At 35.6% G+C, this 20,057-nt stretch overlaps 1 protein-coding gene across 7 annotated transcripts in view; it reads right to left on the reverse strand.

Annotated features, from left to right (window-relative positions):
• The window catches only part of RPS6KA5 (ribosomal protein S6 kinase A5), a 72,738-nt gene that overhangs the window by 36,000 nt on the left and 16,681 nt on the right, over positions 1-20,057 (reverse strand). For 4 of the 7 annotated variants that reach the window (XM_072930339.1, XM_002200107.7, XM_030274851.4 and 1 more), the window contains exons 2-5: positions 17,589-17,660; positions 6,462-6,680; positions 2,842-2,957; positions 1,924-2,031 (exon numbers count right to left, since the gene is read on the reverse strand). In XM_072930339.1, coding sequence (XP_072786440.1) covers positions 1,924-2,031; positions 2,842-2,957; positions 6,462-6,680; positions 17,589-17,660 — 515 coding nt within the window. Of the gene's footprint in view, positions 1-1,923; positions 2,032-2,841; positions 2,958-6,461; positions 6,681-17,588; positions 17,661-19,247; positions 19,270-20,057 lie in introns of those variants that run through there. The other 3 variants (XM_030274852.4, XM_030274848.4, XM_030274849.4) reach the window with 3 other exon arrangements.

Genomic DNA, 20,057 nt, shown 5'->3' on the forward strand with positions numbered 1-20,057 from the left:
GATGTGAAGAAAGGGAGAGAAATGAAAGTACACTGCTCTGATTGAATTGCAAATGCTACACCTTTATCCAACTTACACAGTTATGTAATTTTATTTAAAAGTGTTACCATAGTGAGGATGAAAGCAGCTATACAAGCAAAGTCTACCTGTTGTAAGTACATTGGTTCAGAATTAAGTTAAGTATCTATTGTGATGAATTTTAAGTGCTCTAGTAGTAGCTCGATTGTCTACAAAAATACAATATGAAATGTGAATTTCTATGTGTAAATAGGTCATTTTAATTGTGTTTAAATTCAGTAACTAAATTACAATAGCACACATGAAAATCTAAATCACATGCAGACAATTCATTAGATTTTGAAAGCAAACAACACAATCACAATTACTTTTTTTGTTAAAGAAACATGAAAACTGTTGAGATTTCTTACAGGAAAGACAAATATAAAATGTATAACAGAATAAAAGAAAAAATATAGTTAAATGAACACATTTATCAGGTATATACTGAAAACAGAATGGATTAGAGTCAGAAGAACCAACAATAAATTTCCAAGGAGCAAGATGGCTTTATTTAATGACTGGAGAAAGAGGGGTCCAGTTCAGAGTGTGGATAAAGCAAACTGATATCTCTAATGCCTATCCAAGTCCTCCCCTTTCCTTACACTGCTTGTAAATGATGTGCCAAAGGTGAGCACAGATGAGATGTGCTTCTTAAAAAAAAACTGGTTTGAGACTTTAAGGTTCTCATTCATTACAACATTCTTAACACAGTGAAGATTAGGTTTCATTCAGCTTTGGATCAGAAGCTGGGGTACTGCTCCTTTTCTCACCCTTCAGCACAGTAATGCCAGTACTTGACTTTGTCTCTTGTGCCTAGCACAGTTCTTCTCACAGCTCTAACAGGTCCCACTCTCCCTAGCCACACCTTTCCCTATCATTCTTTCCTGATGAAAACTGCATTTCTCTGCACTTACTCTTTGGCACTGGTGTGGAAATCTGCTGCTAATCCCTTCTCATACAAGTTGAACCTCCTCTTGGTTTTGTGCTGTAACTTAGAAGGAATATACTGACATTATCTCTACTATTTCCCTGCTTCAGAAAGTAAAATTTAATATCTTTTAAAATGGTCCCTCCTAAATCCTACCACACTCCATTTGAAATGCAAATATTCTAGAGGAAACTACCAGCTATCTATTTTTAGAAAATCCTTCTGCTGCTTCTAACAAAGCCTTTTAGATCTGCAGTCCCAGATTTCAATACCTGTGAAACCTAATGTGAAAGCCAAAAAACATCCATTTTAAAATTTCCTCAGAAGTAAAATCATGCACACTTTTGAAATCTAAAAAGCCTGTTTGGAGATAGAACTGTACCTTACAAATAATTAACAGCTAACATCAATAGTCAGAGATCACTGTTAGGTACTACGTACTTAGAAAGAAATAAGCTTTTATCCTAAAAGCTTGCAATTAAGCTTATTAAAAGTGACACAAAGACATGAGAAAAAGACAAGATAATAATACATTAATTATTATTAGCATAAGGAAGAGTCATAGCATACCATTTGGCTAGTCATTCCAACAAATTAGCACAGTCAAGCTTTTTTTTTTAAAGCATCTGAAAATGAAAACGTAAGTGACTTTTCAGACTTATGCAGGTCTTTCCTTTTTCATGTCAAGGGCAGCAGAAGAAAGTATGAAAGCTTTTCAGGGAAAACTAGAACAAAGATGTATGACAACACTGGCAGGCCTAAAACCAATAAACCGAAAGCTCAAAACCTAGTAACAGAGACAAACAGATTTTGTTCTATGATGTAGGAGTCTGGAATGCAGGATTTCCATCCTTTTTAAATGTGCTTAGGATTGCAACAAGACTTTGTCATCTTGCTCAATTCTGTCCACACCTATGGGAGAGCCAAATACTCACCTCATCAGTAAGAAACTCCTTACTTAGACCAAAGTCCGTCAGCACCACATGGCCATCAGAATCAAGGAGAATATTCTCAAGTTTTATATCCCGATATATAATCCCCAACTGCAAACAGAATATAAGAAAAAGTATATTTGGAAATACCACACCAAGAAGATGTTGCTGAATGCTTTTAAATATAAAGCCACCAAAATTTACATTATTAAGGTAATCTGACACGTGAAAATTGCATCTCAAAGAAGACAAAAATTTTTTCATTTTTAAAAGCCTTTGAAGAAATAACTAAAATGAAATTTAAAATCTTGCACTGTGCATGTCTTAAAATTTCAAGGACATACTGTATATCCCTTGAATCTAAAAGTGACCAAATACTTGCTGTTGAGTGCAAAACTCAGTTCGTCCTTCTTTCATTAAGATTGAAAATAGATGTTTCTGTCATACGGCCTAGACATGGACCACGCATACAGGCATGCTTTGTAACAGTCTACAAATCTACTTATTACTTCTGAGAACTATAACACTTTTCATTTCTACAGCTGTGCTAGAACTCTACTACTTAGTTGTGTAGAAACAAAGATAACTGAACATTACAACCCACAACTTGTTCATGTTCACTACAAATTACTTTTAGTGACATACACCAGTTCACAAGGATTACTAAAAATGAACAAATCATTTGTCAACAACACTACTCTTCACCCTGCAGGCAAAAAATTGTGGCCTTAATCTGGTGCACAAAGAGGGGCACTTCAGTGAGGGTTATTTCTAATTATACAACTAATGTCCCATTGCTAGATAAAGTTACTTTCAATTTAAAACAATCTAAAACAATAGTTCTCCTTATTAACTTTATATGATACAAAAAGAATACAGCTGTAAGTCCTCAAAATCAGCACCAGAATAAAGTTATTTTACCTTGTGGAGATGTTCAAGTGCCAAAACGATTTCCCCGATGTAAATTTGCACCTCATTTTCTGAGAATCTCTCTCTGTGTGAAAGATGAGTAAACAATTCTCCTCCATTTATATAGTCTAAAAAATAGAATACAGAAGCTTATAATTTCATTTTTTGACAATTTTATTTTCTTATTGGAATATTATTAGGTACTTTGTAAGCTATTTAGTAAAACATTCTACTATCAGATGCTTTTCCTTAATTGTAATTCACTAGTATTTCATAGTGCTGTACAATATTCAATTTATTTCTTAGAGAACTGAAAGAAGAACAAGAGCCATGTCTGAATAAGCATCAAAACCACAAAATAAGCCTCAACTACTCCTAAATTATAAAGATAGGGTTTTTTTCACAAAAATAAGTCTTTTCGTTATTTAGGAATATGAAAAGAAAGAAGCACCAATCATACCTACAAAGAGAACCCTTGCAGATTCTTATGGAATACTCTGATGAGTAACAAGGCAGACTAACACAAAGAAAAGCAATTCAGAAAACAGGTATTAGGGGAAATAATCAACTACGAACAATTACAAAATTTTCCCTTCACAAGGGAAACCTTGACGGCAAAACTTACTGCAGGAGATTATTTCCACATACACTCCCTCATGGAAACCACACTTTCATTCTTTGCAGGCTATGACACAAGGATTTTTCCCTCAGAAAGGGAGAGGAGAAAAAAATTACTGCAACTGAGCTCTACTGCAACACAAACATATTTTAGCTGTAGAGCTGTTTATGATAGCAGTGTACATTACAGCCATTAATTTGCAATCGCACAGCCTCCATTATTTTGTTTGTGATCTACACACACTGAGCAGGGAACATGCCCCACAAAATCTTACCCACTATTTTTTTGAATATTGTTTCTATAGATTTGTTGGTATAAAACACAAATCCATAAAAGAGGTCTGATCGTATTTTAAGTTAATAGTTTGAAGGAAAAAGCATATACAAAAATTACACATATTTTGATCTCTCTCCACTTTTCAGATCTCCAGTTCTCTTTGAAAAGGAGTATTAGTGGAATCAAACAATGTGAGATGGATTATTTATCTAGACCAGCAAGCAAATGAAAAAGATTTAATGAAGTGTAAATAATACCCATTTTACAATTGCTTCCTTCTTCTAAACAAATTCATCATGTAGAAAAAGGTAACAGAAACAAATTTTTAAAATATTTCTAGCCAGAACTGCTAATTTAGTAGAAGGGAAGCATTGAATTGCCTTTGAATTGTTGTAAGGACTGTGACAGATCCAAACCAAAGCTGCCACAGGAGGGGCACAACAAACTTAATTCTATCCAGGTTGTAACACTAACCACAGCCCAATGAAACAAACAGCCTTCAAATTCTTGGTGTGAGATCAACTGCATCACTGGCACAACAGGAAAAAAAAAAAACCTGGTTACTTCAGTATAATCTGACCTGTCAGATGGAGTTTATTTAGCTATTTTTTTAAGCATTGGACATTTAACGTTGTGTGACAAGCTCTGTAAAGAATTGATGGTACTCACATGGATACAACACTTTGTTCATTCCATATGGTTTCAAGCCAACATACAAATTGGAATCAACTCCCAACTCTGTTTTCTGGAAATTTGGCAGAAATGCAGCTGCATGTCTGTACTTGATTCAGTCTATATTCATATAGCTGTGTTATCTGACAGCATGAAGAACTGTACTAAATATTGCACTGAGGCTTCAATTCACAACCTCTAAAAACTAAAATGGCAGGTAGTTCAGCCCAGTACAAAAACAAGACAAATGCTTGTTTCCCCCAAAATCCAGAAGCCTCTGAAAGACTTAAATTCCAAAACTAAACTAAATTGATTTACGCAGACTTACATAATAAGACATGAAACACTTGTAACAAACAGTTTGGGTTTTTCCCCCTCAGGGAAAGTGTGAAGTCCCGTTGATTTATAAAGTAGCTTTACATCATGTCAGAGGAAGAATTTTCACTGTTACAGAAAGTCATTAAAAGAAATTTTTACACTAATTATTCCCACTTTCTGCTGAAAATGAAGGATAGAAAGACCTTTCTGGCCCAAACAGTTATGCCAAGAATGTATGGGGAAAAAAAAAAAAAAAGAAAACAAAACAAAAGACTGTAATTGTATCTTAGCTATGAACCTCTTGCTTCAAATATCACCTCAACATTGCATTATGGTGGACAGGTGCCCTGTCTGCACTACTTGCTATGCACCATTCTTCAGGACTACCGGGCTTGCTCCCTTTTGACTCTTACGAGAATATAATATCAAACAATTTTCTTTCATAAAAGAGGCTTTTATAGCCTTCTAATTATGCTTATCACCTAAACTTACCCCCTACTATGTATTTATTTTTAGGCAACTACATCTATCTCAGGTTTGAGGGTTTTTTTTTTTTGTTTGTTTGGGTTTCCCCTCTTTTTTTTTTAATATTTCTTATAGGATCTAAAAATACCTGGACTTAAAGAATGGTTCTATAATATTTATAATAAATATTCACATTTTCTCTCACTTAATATTTCAATTTTTTTTCCAAATTATTATTCAATAACTGTAAATCAAATATAAATTTCAAAACCTTAATTTTTAACAGTTACTATCAAGGAATCACAAAGCTATCAATATATTTCTAACTATTTGTGTCAATCTTTGATTTATTTCTTTAACATTCTAGTCAGAGGAATTTGCAGTTACAATTTTCAACTCTCATTTTCAAAAGGAGTTTAGTGAACACTCCATTTCAGTTCTACCTATTTATTATTTCACTCTACTATGAAACTAAGGTATGTGCATAGAGGACCTTTCTAAGAATTGATGGCTAGATGTGTGTATTCATTTAACGTTAAGAAAAATTGTGCTAATTTGATGTAAATCAGACTGTTGATAAAGGTTAAAAAAAGAAAAAAGGAATGCAAAACTTCCATTTCAATTAAAAGACAATTTACTTCCTCAAACATTTCACTAGAGAAGCATATTATGAAACCAAGACTTAATTTAATCATTCATTTTACAATTCTTTTAAAATACTCTGTGTAAGAGTATTTTAAAGGTTTTAAGAAGGTTTTAAAAATTGCTGGCAATTTTCTTACAAATATGCCTCATATACCAAACACTAAAATTTGCTGCTAATCTGAAAGGTAGAAATATTTCTAAAATTAGAGTAATACCAAACTTTATGAACAAGCTCCACTTTCAGTACAGAAATCTGTGATTTTGTACTGCGTCTTAATGGCCAAAAATTGACACATGCAAGTATCTCAATACTCTAAGATCAAATTATCTCAAAGCATTTAACAAAGCAAATGCTTCCAGGTCATTGATGAATATTCATATACATTTTTTGCTGCATGTAAGTCACAGATAACCACTATCCTCTCAAAGTCAGAGTAGCACTCTCAAGCTTGAACAGAACAGGAAAACCACAAACACAGACACTGTTGAAGATGAACAGTATTTTACTTCCTATGCTTTCTCATGCAATCTCCACACACACTGTACTTTAGACCACATAAAAAAAGCCTTATAAAACATTAAGATAAAAGAGCTCTTTTTTTTTTTCATAAGAACTTGAATCCTGAAGAGTACTCACCTAAAATGAGATGAAGCTTTGTATCTGTCTGGAAGGCATAATGTAACGTGACCAAAAACGGTGATTGCCTAATGTGCTCCAAGACTTGTCGTTCTGTCCTTGTGTGCTCAGTTGTTTTGGCTTTTTGAACTATTGTTGCTTTCTTCAATACTTTCATGGCATACAGTTTTCCAGCATCATGGCCGCTTACTTTCCTCACCAGGAATACTTTTCCATAGGCTTAAAAATTGGGGAGAAAAAAACCCCAAAAACAAAGAAAAGAAAGAAAAAAGAGACAAAAACCACAAGTTACCTACTTATTCTACAGATCTGGCTGATGCCATTATTATTTTCAATTACTCATTGTTATGGCAGACAGTAATCACTCAGGCTAAAAATCTACTAAAACACTTTTCCTCTTTCAGATTGACCTCTTCCGAGCAAAATTTCAAAAAATTAGCCTCATAAGTGAATACTGCAAGGGTGGAAAAAGCAATTGAACTTCTTCAGTATTTAAAAACAATTTTAAAAGTTGATGATTTTGTCCTTTGTAATAACCTAAAACATCCATACCTAGAATTAAGCAAGAGTTCCGAGTAAGAGACGCTATTTTTTGCTCTTAAAATAGTCTGGTCATATTTGCACAACTCATATACTTTCATTACCGGTTTTATAGCACTAAAGTTACAAAAACCCATAGAAAAGCCAATGAGTTCTTCCCATCTGTATTTTATGCATAGGAGCTTTCTGAGGTTCTCATACTGGACTTAAAAGGACCCCTGAGAATTCTACGTAAATAAATTTTATACCTTTACCAGGCAAACCTGTAGAAACTGTAAAGGTTAGAATTAGTGTTCAGTTGCTGGGCCATGATCTCACTGCAATTACAGAGATATGGTGAGATAGCTTGCATAACTGGAATACTGTCATGGATGGCTACATACTTTTTAGGAAAGAGGCCAGAAAGGCAAGGTGGTGGAGTTCTCTTTATGTAGGACAGCAACCAAAATGTATCAAGCTTTGCCTAGGGGTAGATGAAGGAGGAGCCAAGAGCTTATGGATAAGAATTAAGGGGAAGGTTAAAATGGGTGTTTACTACAGGCCACCTAATTAGTAAGAGGAAGTAGATAAGGCCTTCCACAGACAGTAGGAAATAGCTGTCACTATCACAGGCCCACAATTCTCATAACCACCCCTACAGCTGCTGGAAGAGCATCACAATTTGGCACACAGGAGCCCAGGAGGTTCCTGCAGAGCACAGATAACTTTGACATAGGTGGTGGGGAAGCCCACAAGCATGGATGTGCTGCTGGATCTTGTATTAAGAAACAAAAAAGGACTGGTTGGGGATGCGATGGCTGAAGGCAGCCTTGATTGCAGCGTCCATGAGATCATGGAGTTCAGGATTCTGCATGGAAAAAGCAAGGCAGTAAGTAGGATTATAGCCCTGGACTTCAGGAAAAATAACTATGGCACCAATCCTCAAGGGCCTACTTAGAGGAATCTCATAGGTTAGGTCTCTAGAAGGTAGGACAGGTCCAAAAGAGATGGTGAATATTCGAGTAGCACTTCCTCTATGCTTAAGATCAGGCCATCCCTGTCAATAAGACATTAAGCAAAGGGGGGCTGGAAACCTGAATGGATGGGCAAGGCACTCCTGGCAAATCTCAGGCAGAATAAGGCAACTTGGTAAGAATATAGGAATATTGTCAGAGTATGGCAGCTATGTGTCAAGGAAAGCAAAGATCCACTTCAAATTAAATCTGGTAAGGGATATCAAGGACAAGAGGGGCTTCTTCAAGAGTATCAGTAGCAAAAGGAAGACTTAGGCAAATGTGGGCTCACTGCCCAATGAAGTAGGCGCACTGGTGACAAAAGGTACAAAAAAACCAGAGTTACTAAATATCTTTGCTTCTTACTCGCTGCTAAGGCTGGCCCTCAGGAATCCCAGGCCTGGGGGCTTTCCCTTGGTTGAAGATAGGGTTGGGCAAACCTGACACCCACGAATTCATGAGCCCTGGAGGGATTCACCCACAAATGCTGAGGGATTTAGCAGATGTTAGTGCTATACCACTCTCCATCATCTTTGAAGGGTCATGGACAACAGGAAAGGTTCCTGAGGACTGAAGAAAAGCCAATTCCACACTAGTCTTTTAAAAGGGCAAGAAAGAAGATCCAAGAAACCATAGGCCAAACAGCCTCACCTTCACCCCTGGAAAGGCGATGGAACACCTATATGTGCATGTGGAGGAAAAGAAGGTTATCAGGAATAGCAAACATGGATGCACCAAGGGGCAATCATGCTTGAACAATCTGGCATCCTTCTATGAAGAATGAGATACAAAGATGACTAGAGAATTGGAGCATTTCTTATGTGAAATAATAAGAAGCCTATTTCTTCTCCTCTTTAGCCTGGAGAAGACAGAGGGGATCTCATCAATGTGAACAAATCTTATGGACAGGTGTCAAGAGGATGGGGCCACACTCCTTCCAACAGTGCTCAGCGACAGGGTAAGAGGCAACCTGCACAAACTGAAAAACATGAAGTTTCATAAGACTATGAGGGCAAACATCTTTGAAGATGACAGAACACTGGAACAGGCTACCTGGAAAGGCTGTGGAATCTCCAACTCTGGAGCTATTCAAAAACCACTTGCACACAATTCCATATAACATGTTCTGGGTTACCCTGCTTTAGCACAGGGGCTGGACTAGGTGGCCTCCAGTGGTCCCTTCCAACCCCAACCATCCTGTGATTCTGTAGTAGACACACATTATGTGAAAGAATGAGTGTTACTTTTGTAGATGGCAATAGTTATTGCTCAAAGAATGAGGAGAAAGGAACTATTAAATGGTTGACTTATTTAGATCAAGCTACTTAACAAGTTCTCTTACAAAAAAGGTTTTTAAAACACTAAAAAGTTATGGGTGCAAAGAGGAGAATCCACTAAAAATTTAGATCTATTAGAAGACAAAAAGTTAAAAGGTTAAAAACAAATATTCAGCTTTTTCAGAGACAGCAAGTCACCACAAGAATTCATCCTGCCTGATTCAGTCATATATGAACAAGTGAGGGAAAAAATGTGCTTGGTTTAGTCAATTATGCAATAGAAATTGAAGCTGACTGCTGAAAATTACCACAGTATCAAAATACTAAGTAGATGAAAAAATAAAATGGCAGAGAAAATTTCAAATAGTGAACAAATAATCCACGTGAAGTATCATAATAGCATAGAGTGCTAGAACTGAGGAGAGAAAAAGCACCAGAAGTTACAAAAGACCACCCCCAAATACAATGTTAGAAACTTCAAGGAAAGTACTGAAGAAATTATACAAGTGTACCCACACCTTCAACACAAACCCAGAAGTCCCTTATGCTGTGGTAGAAATCTTTGTGTTTTCCTGTCTTGAATGAAGCACACTATTTTGGTACCTTTTCTCTTTTGTCCCCAACTACCCTACTCCCATCAGAAAAAAAAAAAAGGTATAAAATATTAGGAAAGTATAAAAGAACTCCTCTAAGCATGATGGGAACTAAACATTCTTCCATTTTAGTCTGTAAAAGTAGAGTACTTAAGATTCCAATGGAGAATTAAAGAAGAAAAAAATTTAAAACTCTAAGACGGTCAGTAAAGAATAAAATTTCATTATTTTTAGAAACAAAATAACTAAAGCAACAAATTAAATCATTAGGTATCTGCATTAAAAGCTATGCAAAGCACACAAACAAATATGCAGTTAAGCTGTGGAACTACTGTTACATGATACTGCAGCTGTATAAAATGCAGATGAATTTAGAAAGATTACATAAATCCCTGAAGGAAAGCACAGCAAGTGTTGCCAAACTCTAAAGAGAATCTCTGGCTCAGGCAGACCCCAAACTGCAGGCTGCTACAAGCTCACTAAGGAAATCATCATTGTAAGTTGCTCCTTAAGCCATCATGAGACAGAAAAACTAATCAGGTCATTGTTTTGTCCAATCCTTATAATTACCTTCACACTACTTTCTCAAAGAGAATGCTCAAATATCTCAAACCTGAAAATACACTGGACAAGCGTATACAGTCCTGATGTGAGACACTCATATTGACTTGGCCTTTAAAAAAGCTATAGTATACAGAGCTCCTAATAAGCATTATGTGCAACTCCAGATTTCCTTCTGGATTTTTTCCAGATGGGTAATTTAGAGTTTTTAACTACCAAATGACACGTGAGCTTTTTTCCTAGATCTGAGTTCTACTTCAGTGAGTATACAGAACTGATACTGCTCATATACTGAACAATTCTTTCTAAGGAGTTCTTTACCTGACTCATTGCACCCTAAGGAATCATGCTTCCCTTCTTTACAGAACACATTATCTGCAAAAAGAACTTTCATAAAATAAATAATCTATCTCTGAAGAATGGCAAATAGAGTCAGAATAGGTGACATCTTTCTATTTTGTGACATATGCAGGACAGTCTCTTTCAAGATTTTGCATTTTGTGTTGCATTCTCCAACTCTGCAGTTACGAGATCTTGAGCCAGACTGAATGGTCATCAGCTACTCATCACCAGGGAACAGGAATTTTATCAGAAATGTTGGAGAACATTAAGTTAAATTAAAATGAACAAAAGTCTCATGATTGTAACACTTGGCTACCTGTGATTCTGTAGCAGGCACAACAGGAACAATGTGAAAGAATGAGTGTTACTTTTGTAGATGTATCTTTAATCACATTTTATATAAACATAGAAGAATGCATCTTAAGTGAGAAAATGCAGAACCTACTACAGCTTTTCATGTAGTATCAGAGAAAATTATCTGGTTAGTGTAATAGCTGTAAGCATCTCTAGAAACTATACTCTTGTTGCCATAAAGACTTTGCAACATAGAACTTTGCCATGGTACAAATTGTTTCTTCAGGAATCTGAAAAGGACTGAGAGAATGATGATGATTCTCAGCATTTTTAATGAGGATAAATCTTAAGCAGCACTATTTTAATCAAATGACTCATAATATATCCAACACCAGAATCTCTGATAGCACCACAAGAAATCTACTTAGAAGACAACACTGCAAAAGCCATTTATTTAAGTGGCAGCAAGGAGAGAGCACATGAGCTAATTGCAATATTCTCACCTGACAATTGCACTTCAGTAAAGCTTTTTTAATTTCTCAGAGAGCAACATTTTAATGTTCATTCTCATAAAATCTCATGCACATCTCATCTACTGCCAAGGGAGAAATATTCAGCCAGTAATATATGCCCAAAATGAAACACAAACAATTCACTAAATATCCACCCCTCAAATTCATTGAAAATACATTAAATGATAGAAAAACTACATAAACAGACATGAACTTTGTTAGACTGACCTGACAGCTTAAGAGAAATAAAATAAAAATTTAAGGAATAGTTATGCCTTAATGGATGACTAAGAGATTTCACACCAGCAATTTATACCAAATTTGCACTCAATTAGTGAGATAGAAAAATATAATTGGGTGCTAAAACCTCCCTTTTACTACTGCCCTTCCCATGAATATAAATTCATAGCAATAGATTGTAACTATATATAAGCATACATATAAGTACACCTAAACATAATTATGTATATAATAATTTATATTCATAGTAATATATATAATTTAATATATATCATTCTAAGTAACAATTCAGCAGGTCATTAGAATAGTCTAAAATACATGCTTGCTGAAAGACAATGAGTTAAAAATATGAAGTATTCTTTGCTTCTTTCTGTACAAATGCAAGCACATGAAGGCATCGCATCAGCTGATTCTTACAGAGAAAAAGGAGCACAATTCTTACTGTTTATAGCACACTAGATAGTTTCTGTGGACTCCTAAATTCATCAAAACTTTCCATCTGCATCCATAATTTTTAAATTAACTTTTCAAGTGCTAATATAAACTGCACCTCTTTATTAAAGCACTTGTTTTAGTGTCGGTGTAAGAATAAGCACAAGATTACAGAAGAAAAGGTTCAGAGGTACAAAATATTTAAGGATTTGAATAAATGCCATTGTATTTTTGCACAATATATGCCTAATGACATCTTTGCTCTGCAATTTAGATTTAGATTTAATCTGCCTAAGGAATTTGAAGGCAGAACTCTTACTGTGCTAGTATCAGTCCATATGAATTAAAAATTGGGATATGACAAAGTTAAAAAAGCATATAGCTCTAGCAGCTAAAAAATGGAGGGGGGGGGGGGGAGCCAAACAGAAACCTTAACAAGCCTCAACTTTATTTATAAGTATTTCCAATTTATTGTCTATGACCAAACTGTCAAAAACAAGGCATTCTCTGTCATCTTTCCTTAGATATCAGATAGGCAAGAATAATTAACGGACTTTTTTCAACATTATTACTTACTGCGAGAATAAATTCCCTCTCCCATTAAACAAGTGAGTGATTAATATGAAAGGCAAAACATGACAGGAAAGGGTAAGTTGCATCCTAAAATGTACTTAATATCAGCATTTTGTTTGTGTTTCTTTTTTATCTTTTTTCAAAGGTAAATTTACTACAGTAAATAGTTATGGTAGACAATACACGTCTAACTTTTTATTGGTTCATTTTTAAAGAATGTCAGTTTTTAGAAGACAGCGCTCAAATTCAAGACAATCTACCAGTGGATATGGATACCATTAGTTTTTAATTATTAAAAAAAATAAGATAAATAATTTTCTTCAAAAATTGTTTTAAAGGTACTGCGTACCACTGAAGTTTGATGAAGTCAGAACAACCAAGAGCTGCCTGGGATCATCATCTTACTTTCTCCTTTCCTTCTTAAATGTAAGGCTGTTTTTGCTATCCTCTCTGGCATTAGTTCCAATAACAATCTTTGCTATTTATCTCAAATTTAATGTAAAAATTTTTTTCAGAATTCTCTGGTCTATGAAAAGGACAAATTTGTCCAGGTTCTTAGATTGAATACAGCCCCCTCTTTTCAGACTGTTCTTCATGCAGAAAACCGTTTTTCCATTTCCAAGCCCTGTCTCCCATTAGCCATCCCACCTAGCATACATACACATTTTAGCTGTCCTCAGCAGAAACTGAAAGTAAAATATTTAATTGGAGTTTGGAATTATTTTTAGACAACACTAATTTTGTCTCACTCTCCTGAGCACAGTATGCCCATTTCTTTCCCCTCTTTTTATGAGAGAATATTTTATATTATTTCAATATGCTTTGAAAGAATTAACATTTCAGTGTTTTAAATTTATCAAAATACTTTCTGACCTCTTAGAAGAAACTTCATCATATGTTCTTGTATTACAAGATTTTTGAGATGGTTATTTAAATCTGATATTCATCCCAGCAATTTTGTTCCCTTCATACAAATAAATCCTTCAGATACTAAGGATCTTCCACATCTAAGGTGAATATCCTTCCCACATGAGCACTTTAATCCAGACGAGCACATATAAAACATTCTCTCATATATGGTAGTTAGATTCTTGTTTCTCATTATTTTTAGTCTTCATTAGTGGACTGCAGTTCAAAAGGTAGAATGGATTGTAAGTGCACATGCTCAAGAACCAATTTTATTGTCTCTTTTTCATCACAGCTGAAAGAGTGAACAAAAGTGGCATTCATTAAAGTTCAGTAGAAAAAAAGGAATAATCCATTGGTAGGAAAATGTATGAACCAGAATGCACTCTACAGTGTTTTTCTTATTTTAAAAACACATTTTCAAAGAATGAAGCAAATAAGCCAAGTGGGCGTGCATAAATCAACACAGCCACCTTCTCCTGTTGTTCCTTTCCTGGCTTTGGGAAGCAATTAGACTACTTTGCTGAAAAATAACCTTCTATAGAATAGACTCTAGTTTTCTTTGTCACGGGGAGAAAAGCTTTAACTAGATAGGAGGGACAAGCTGGAAACATGAACATGGACAGGAAACCTGAAAATTCTATATTAGCAAAGGTGTAACAGTAACCGAAAGAGAAAAGGACTTATGCAATTTCAAAAAGCATATACCGAGTAGAACACGGGCCAGTCAGAAGTAAAATCAGTAACAGCTTGCTCCCAAAGCAACATGTACACTATTAACAGCTTCTTGAACAGTGGCACATTAATAGTGTCATGTCTTTCATTTTACTGATGTAAAGTGCTACTGATTTTTTCAATGAATAAGTTTATTTCTATTTCTACCCCCTTAATGCAACATAAAAGGATCCAACTCAGACTTTTGCTTTCTTGTCTTCACACTGAGACTAAGTTCAAAAGATGAAAGCATATATATAGTATTATACAATTTTATACAAAAAGCAAAATATAACAAGCATGCTTCAAATGGAATGTATATATTAGAAGAAAGCGGACAAAAGAATGTAAGAAAGCAATTCAAATAAAGAAAATAGTAAGTATGAAATTATGCTAAGCCATACCATGAAAAAAGTTATGACAAAAAATGGCTTCCACAGGAGAAAAATCAGCACACACAGATACTATTTCTAATAATCTTAAATGTTTGTATTTTTAACACATAAAGCTTAAAAATGAGGATTTAAATAAGCCTTCACTGCTGTTATCTGAAAAGAATCACTACCAAGTCTAAAAGAAACTATCACAATTACATTTCCTTGAGCAAGGTATCATTTAATTTAACATGTTTTAAGTATCTTCTGTGGTTATTCCAGTTGCTTCATGGCAGACTATTGTATTTAAAATATTGTAATTAGTTTCAACAGCATCTACAGTCATCACTTAATGTAGCTGTGAGGTTTCAACACATTCTCCCTTGCATTAAATCGATTAAGTATTGGTTTAAAAACACTGCATGCTGCATAACTCCATAGTGAAGCATTTTAAAACAGCATCACATTTTTATTGAGCATTAGTTATATTACAGTACTATCAATAATACCTAAAAGCTCACACTGGGATGAAGCTTTCACTGCCAGAACAAAGATGGCTTTTCTCTATTTGCTTATAGCAATGACCAAAATATTTCTCAAATTAGGAAATTAAACTTCATCAGCAAGAACATCTTAGGACGGTTGCAGAATCTCTGCTACTGGAGGCTTTTAAGAATGAATCACCACCAGGGGTGATGCAGGCATAACTGACTGGGTCTTGGGCCAAGCAATTAAGGGACCCCTTTGAGGTCTGACATCTTCAGAATCCTGTTTTCAGTAATTCCTTGTGGCAGCAAACATTGCCAGCTGACAGATGGTCACTTATCGAAGGTAAAGAGAACTAGCTCCATCCTGATCAGGCCACTGGCACTTCATGCCATCCAGTAAGCAGCAACCTCCGACACATCTAGTGCATGAGTCTTAGCTATCATAGGCTGGAGACTGAACAAAGCTTCTTGACTGCCCTGATGGTCTACATTTCTGAAGCAAAAACTTCAGGCTGTGGGCAAAACTGACTATCAATAAAAGGGAAAAAAAACCCCAAACACCACAACAAATGCCAACCACTCTTCCTACAAAATGCTATTCCAGGATACCCAAGGAATCCTTGGATTCCTAAAGTTTGAGCAATCTTTTAGATTAGACAAGGATTAGATTAGACAAAAGAAATTTCTGGAGCAGCAAGTCTACTAGAGCAGGATGAAGTCAGACAGCCATGCTTACTCGACTTCTTTTTTTACTTCACACACAGAGTCAACCCCATTGTAAACCCACTGAAGTAGCCTTTTCTGAAAGGGGTCACTCAAAAATTATATATACTGTTGACCTGAGTGAATAGAATGGCTTTGAACTGCAAGCCTAACGATTACCTGCTATAGTTAAGAGTATTCCAGGCCAAGAAAAATTTGGTCAATCTGTTCATGAAGAAAAGAAGGCATGGGAGGTAGCAATGAATGACTGGCAAGAGTTTAACAGTAGGATGGGCTATTTCAGAGGTACTGCCTAAAGACAAGATGAGCTCAGGCTACTAGACTGAACTTGAAGACTGACCCTTATGAAACCACCCACTTACTTTGGACCCCAAATGCAATAGCTGTAACACTAGTGTGATCCCACACCAATGGCAAAGGTAACAAAGAGACAAAATTCAAAAAATTTACAAATCCAGCCAATGTTTCCAACAGCAGGAGACAAAGACATCCTCACATAAAGGCATAATTGTTTATAATTTCATTGTTGTCAACCCCACTCAGATCCACACTGACCATTTCAGAAAATCACAACTGCTTCTACCTAGGAATATGCAACATTTACCTATGAATATTAAAACTTCCTTGTATCTACCTCTATTTAAATTTAACAGCAATGTTTCAATTTTTTAGCATGTTAAATTTAAACTTTGAAAACTTTACTTTTGAAACAGAAAAATATCCTCTCAGGTGATTTAACAGCTTAATTTCTAAAAGAATCTATATGAACTACAACCTCGCTGCCAGCCATTAATGGCTGATAACACCCAAAAATTTAGTACCATTTAACTAGCATAAAACTCCTGCAGACCTTGGCGATAGTCCACATTAATGATTATTCCAATCTACTCAACAATGCATCTGACTTAATACTGACCAAAAAATAAAAAAGCATAAACACTCTAAAAAGAACAAAAGCCATTACTTTTGTCTGTATATGGGGCTGTGTTTCCTTTTAGCAAAGGGACAAAGGGGCAAAAGGACAAAGACAAAGTTTTTTTGTTCATTACCATCAGTAATCCTACAACATCCTAAAAGTCTCCCACATAGTGCTGAAACCCACAATACAACAATGAACACTATCCACCTTAAAAAGTACTAGGATGTGACTAGGACAGAATTACGGAGCCAACAGCAACCCTAAAACGGATTAGTTGAAAAATAGAGCATCTTATTTATAATGTATTAAAATTACTGTTTTTTTCTGAAGCACCCTCTGAAAACTTAACATAATTATCAAGACCATGCCTTAACATAGACTAGGTTTTTCACAAACTATATTAAATTGTCAAAAAATTTTCAACCATGTGTTTTCTTTTTTCCAAAAAAAGGGCATATTCAAAAGTTCTGTGCTACATGTGACCTCGAATTTTGCATATCTGTAAAAAAAAAAGAAAAAATATGCTATGCAATACAAAAGTGTTATCTTCCTAAAGACTGCTCCAATTACCAAAACCTCAGCTAGAAAACAAAATCATACATAAGAGTAATGCTTCCAACATTTAACTTAAAAATAGTTCATCTTACCCCCTGTTCCAAGAACTTTCAGGAGCTCAAAGTTTTCAATGCCAACTTTCTCTGCATGGCCTGTCAAATTTGCTGAAGGGAAAAAAAATAAAATCACATCAGATATGTAGTACACCAAAACATCACTCTGACATCTTACTACAGCCCCAGCAAAACCAAGTTAGCAGCTGAATTAAATAAGCAGTGGTAAGAAGACATCCAAATTTCATACTGTATTCAACTTGAAAAGCAAAGGAAAGCAATTTTCTTGCTGCCATCAGTGTACTCAAAGGTGTAAAATCACAGAATAGTAATTGAAGCCCATTTAGTCTTCCAGTGATACACCATCTTCCAGTGTATCACTGGGCACCTTAGAAAAGAGTCCAGCTCTACCTTGTCTGTAATCTCCAATCACATAGTTACAGACAGCAGTCAGGCCACCTCTTAGCCTGAGCACCCTGAATAATCTAATTTTTTTTTTTTATTATATAGTGTGTGGGATGACAAACAGAGCTCCAACAGCTGTTCATTCATTTAACACAGGATTGTTAAAGACTCCCCACTAGTATCAAGTAGAAATTACCTTAAGTCTACATAACTCACAAGTATGGAAAAATCTAAGCTGCTACAAAGTTGTGTCATTTGTTGCACAGTCTGGAAGCAGGAGGTTTTATGTTTCTACAAATCTATACCACTTTAGGTACTTATTTTGTCTAACATACATTTTTCTAAGCAGGGATATAAAGACCTCTGTTTGAAAAATGGATTTGTGCAGGATTGCTTTATTGTTTATTGCCTTTTTTCTTCCATTTCCTAAGCTCCTTAAGAAAGCCTTAAGCAGTTGCCATTTTTCCATCTTTGATTCCTGTCATACTATTATGCATCCACTTGCATCAATGTGACTACAAACCATTCAGCAAAAGCCCTCACTGAAATGATCCAGGTTGAAAAGCAGCAAGACAAAAAAGTAACTACGCTTGATAATTAACATGTAAATTCAGTTCCCTGATCCACTTTACTGAGCAGCTTGATAAGCACAATAAAGGATGCAGCATCAAGTAGCAAGTGAGTCAATATGCACCACGGGAGCTGAACTGAAGCTTGCTGTACTTCTCCTGATTGCAAACAGAACAAATACTCCTACTAGAGCTACATCACAGTTACTGCTTAAGACAGCAGTACGGAAGCCACACTCACGTGCCAATAAAGGAGTTATAGCAAGTAACACAAACCCAGACTGAGTTAGTGTATATAGAATTCAGCTATGCTCTGTCACAGAAAGTAAACTGTCTCCAAGCAATTTAATATTACATATTACTCTTCTTAACAAGTACTCAAAATGGTACTTAACACACACAGTTTTAAAACACCATCTTTCCTGCCAGGGACATCAGTAGTCACAAACTATTCTAAAGAGACCAGGGCCAGAGTATCCATTTTTTAATGAAGGAGTGGACATCACTGAAGAGATTCAGGACACAGAACTTCTCTGGACACCAGCAAAGTAAGTGCTGAACTTGGGGTGGGAAGAAGGTTTTCACTTCAAAATCCACCAATTTGGATCTTCCACAACGGACTACTCCAGAAAGGTTTTACTATCTCAACATCCTTTAAGATCATCAGCAGAAGGCTTTTCAATTAAAAACGCTTCTAGAAAGTAAAACAGTCACTTAATCCTACCATATTCTTGGAACTGAATAGGAAGAGTGGAACCCAGAGAAATGCTGCATCTCCAGTAACATGCTGAAGATTTGCAGTGCTGGCTGTGATCCTAAAAAGAGATCAAGTCTTAAAACTCAATCCATTATTCTAAACTGTACCATAAACTCACATACAATAACATTAGTAAAACCTTTTCCACTTCCATGAGGCTACACAATAAAAAGCTGAGTGCTATCTAGTTTGAATTATTATGTACTTGTTTCAATGTGAGCTCTAATTTTGTACTCTCCCCTTAATTCCATTTTTACTTCCACTCAGGATGCTTAATGGCCTTATCTTAAAAAAAAATGTCTGAAGGTTACTGTAATATTATTTTCATAATAAAAGGAGAAATTTACACCACAAATAAGCATATGATAACTGCAAAATAAGACCCACCTAATTCTTTTTACATTATACTGAGGAAAAAAGCCATCCCACAGGAAAGCTAAAGGATGCTGCGTAACACACACAAGTATGACAGGACACTTGAGACAAACTCTCTCACAATTACTCCCTATAAAGCAAGAACTAAAATCATCCTTCATTAAAAAATAGGAATAACAAATCTTCAAAGCTATAAAAAAAGATGAACAATTCCCAGAAAGTGCTCCTCCCAATCTTGCCACATGGCAATGGTTTTGCTCCAAGAGGCTCAGTTGCAATGCTCAGTCCACCTGTGAAATACTGCAAGAAAAGCAAGCTAAAGAGCCTGTTTCTGATATTTTCTAATAACACCCCTAGAGCACTCCTTTGTCTTCATCTGCTGAAACCACGTGCACCACTTTC

The sequence above is a fragment of the Taeniopygia guttata genome, chromosome 5 (genome assembly GCF_048771995.1).
Source record: "Taeniopygia guttata chromosome 5, bTaeGut7.mat, whole genome shotgun sequence".
In the NCBI taxonomy this organism is placed as follows: Eukaryota; Metazoa; Chordata; class Aves; order Passeriformes; family Estrildidae; genus Taeniopygia; species Taeniopygia guttata.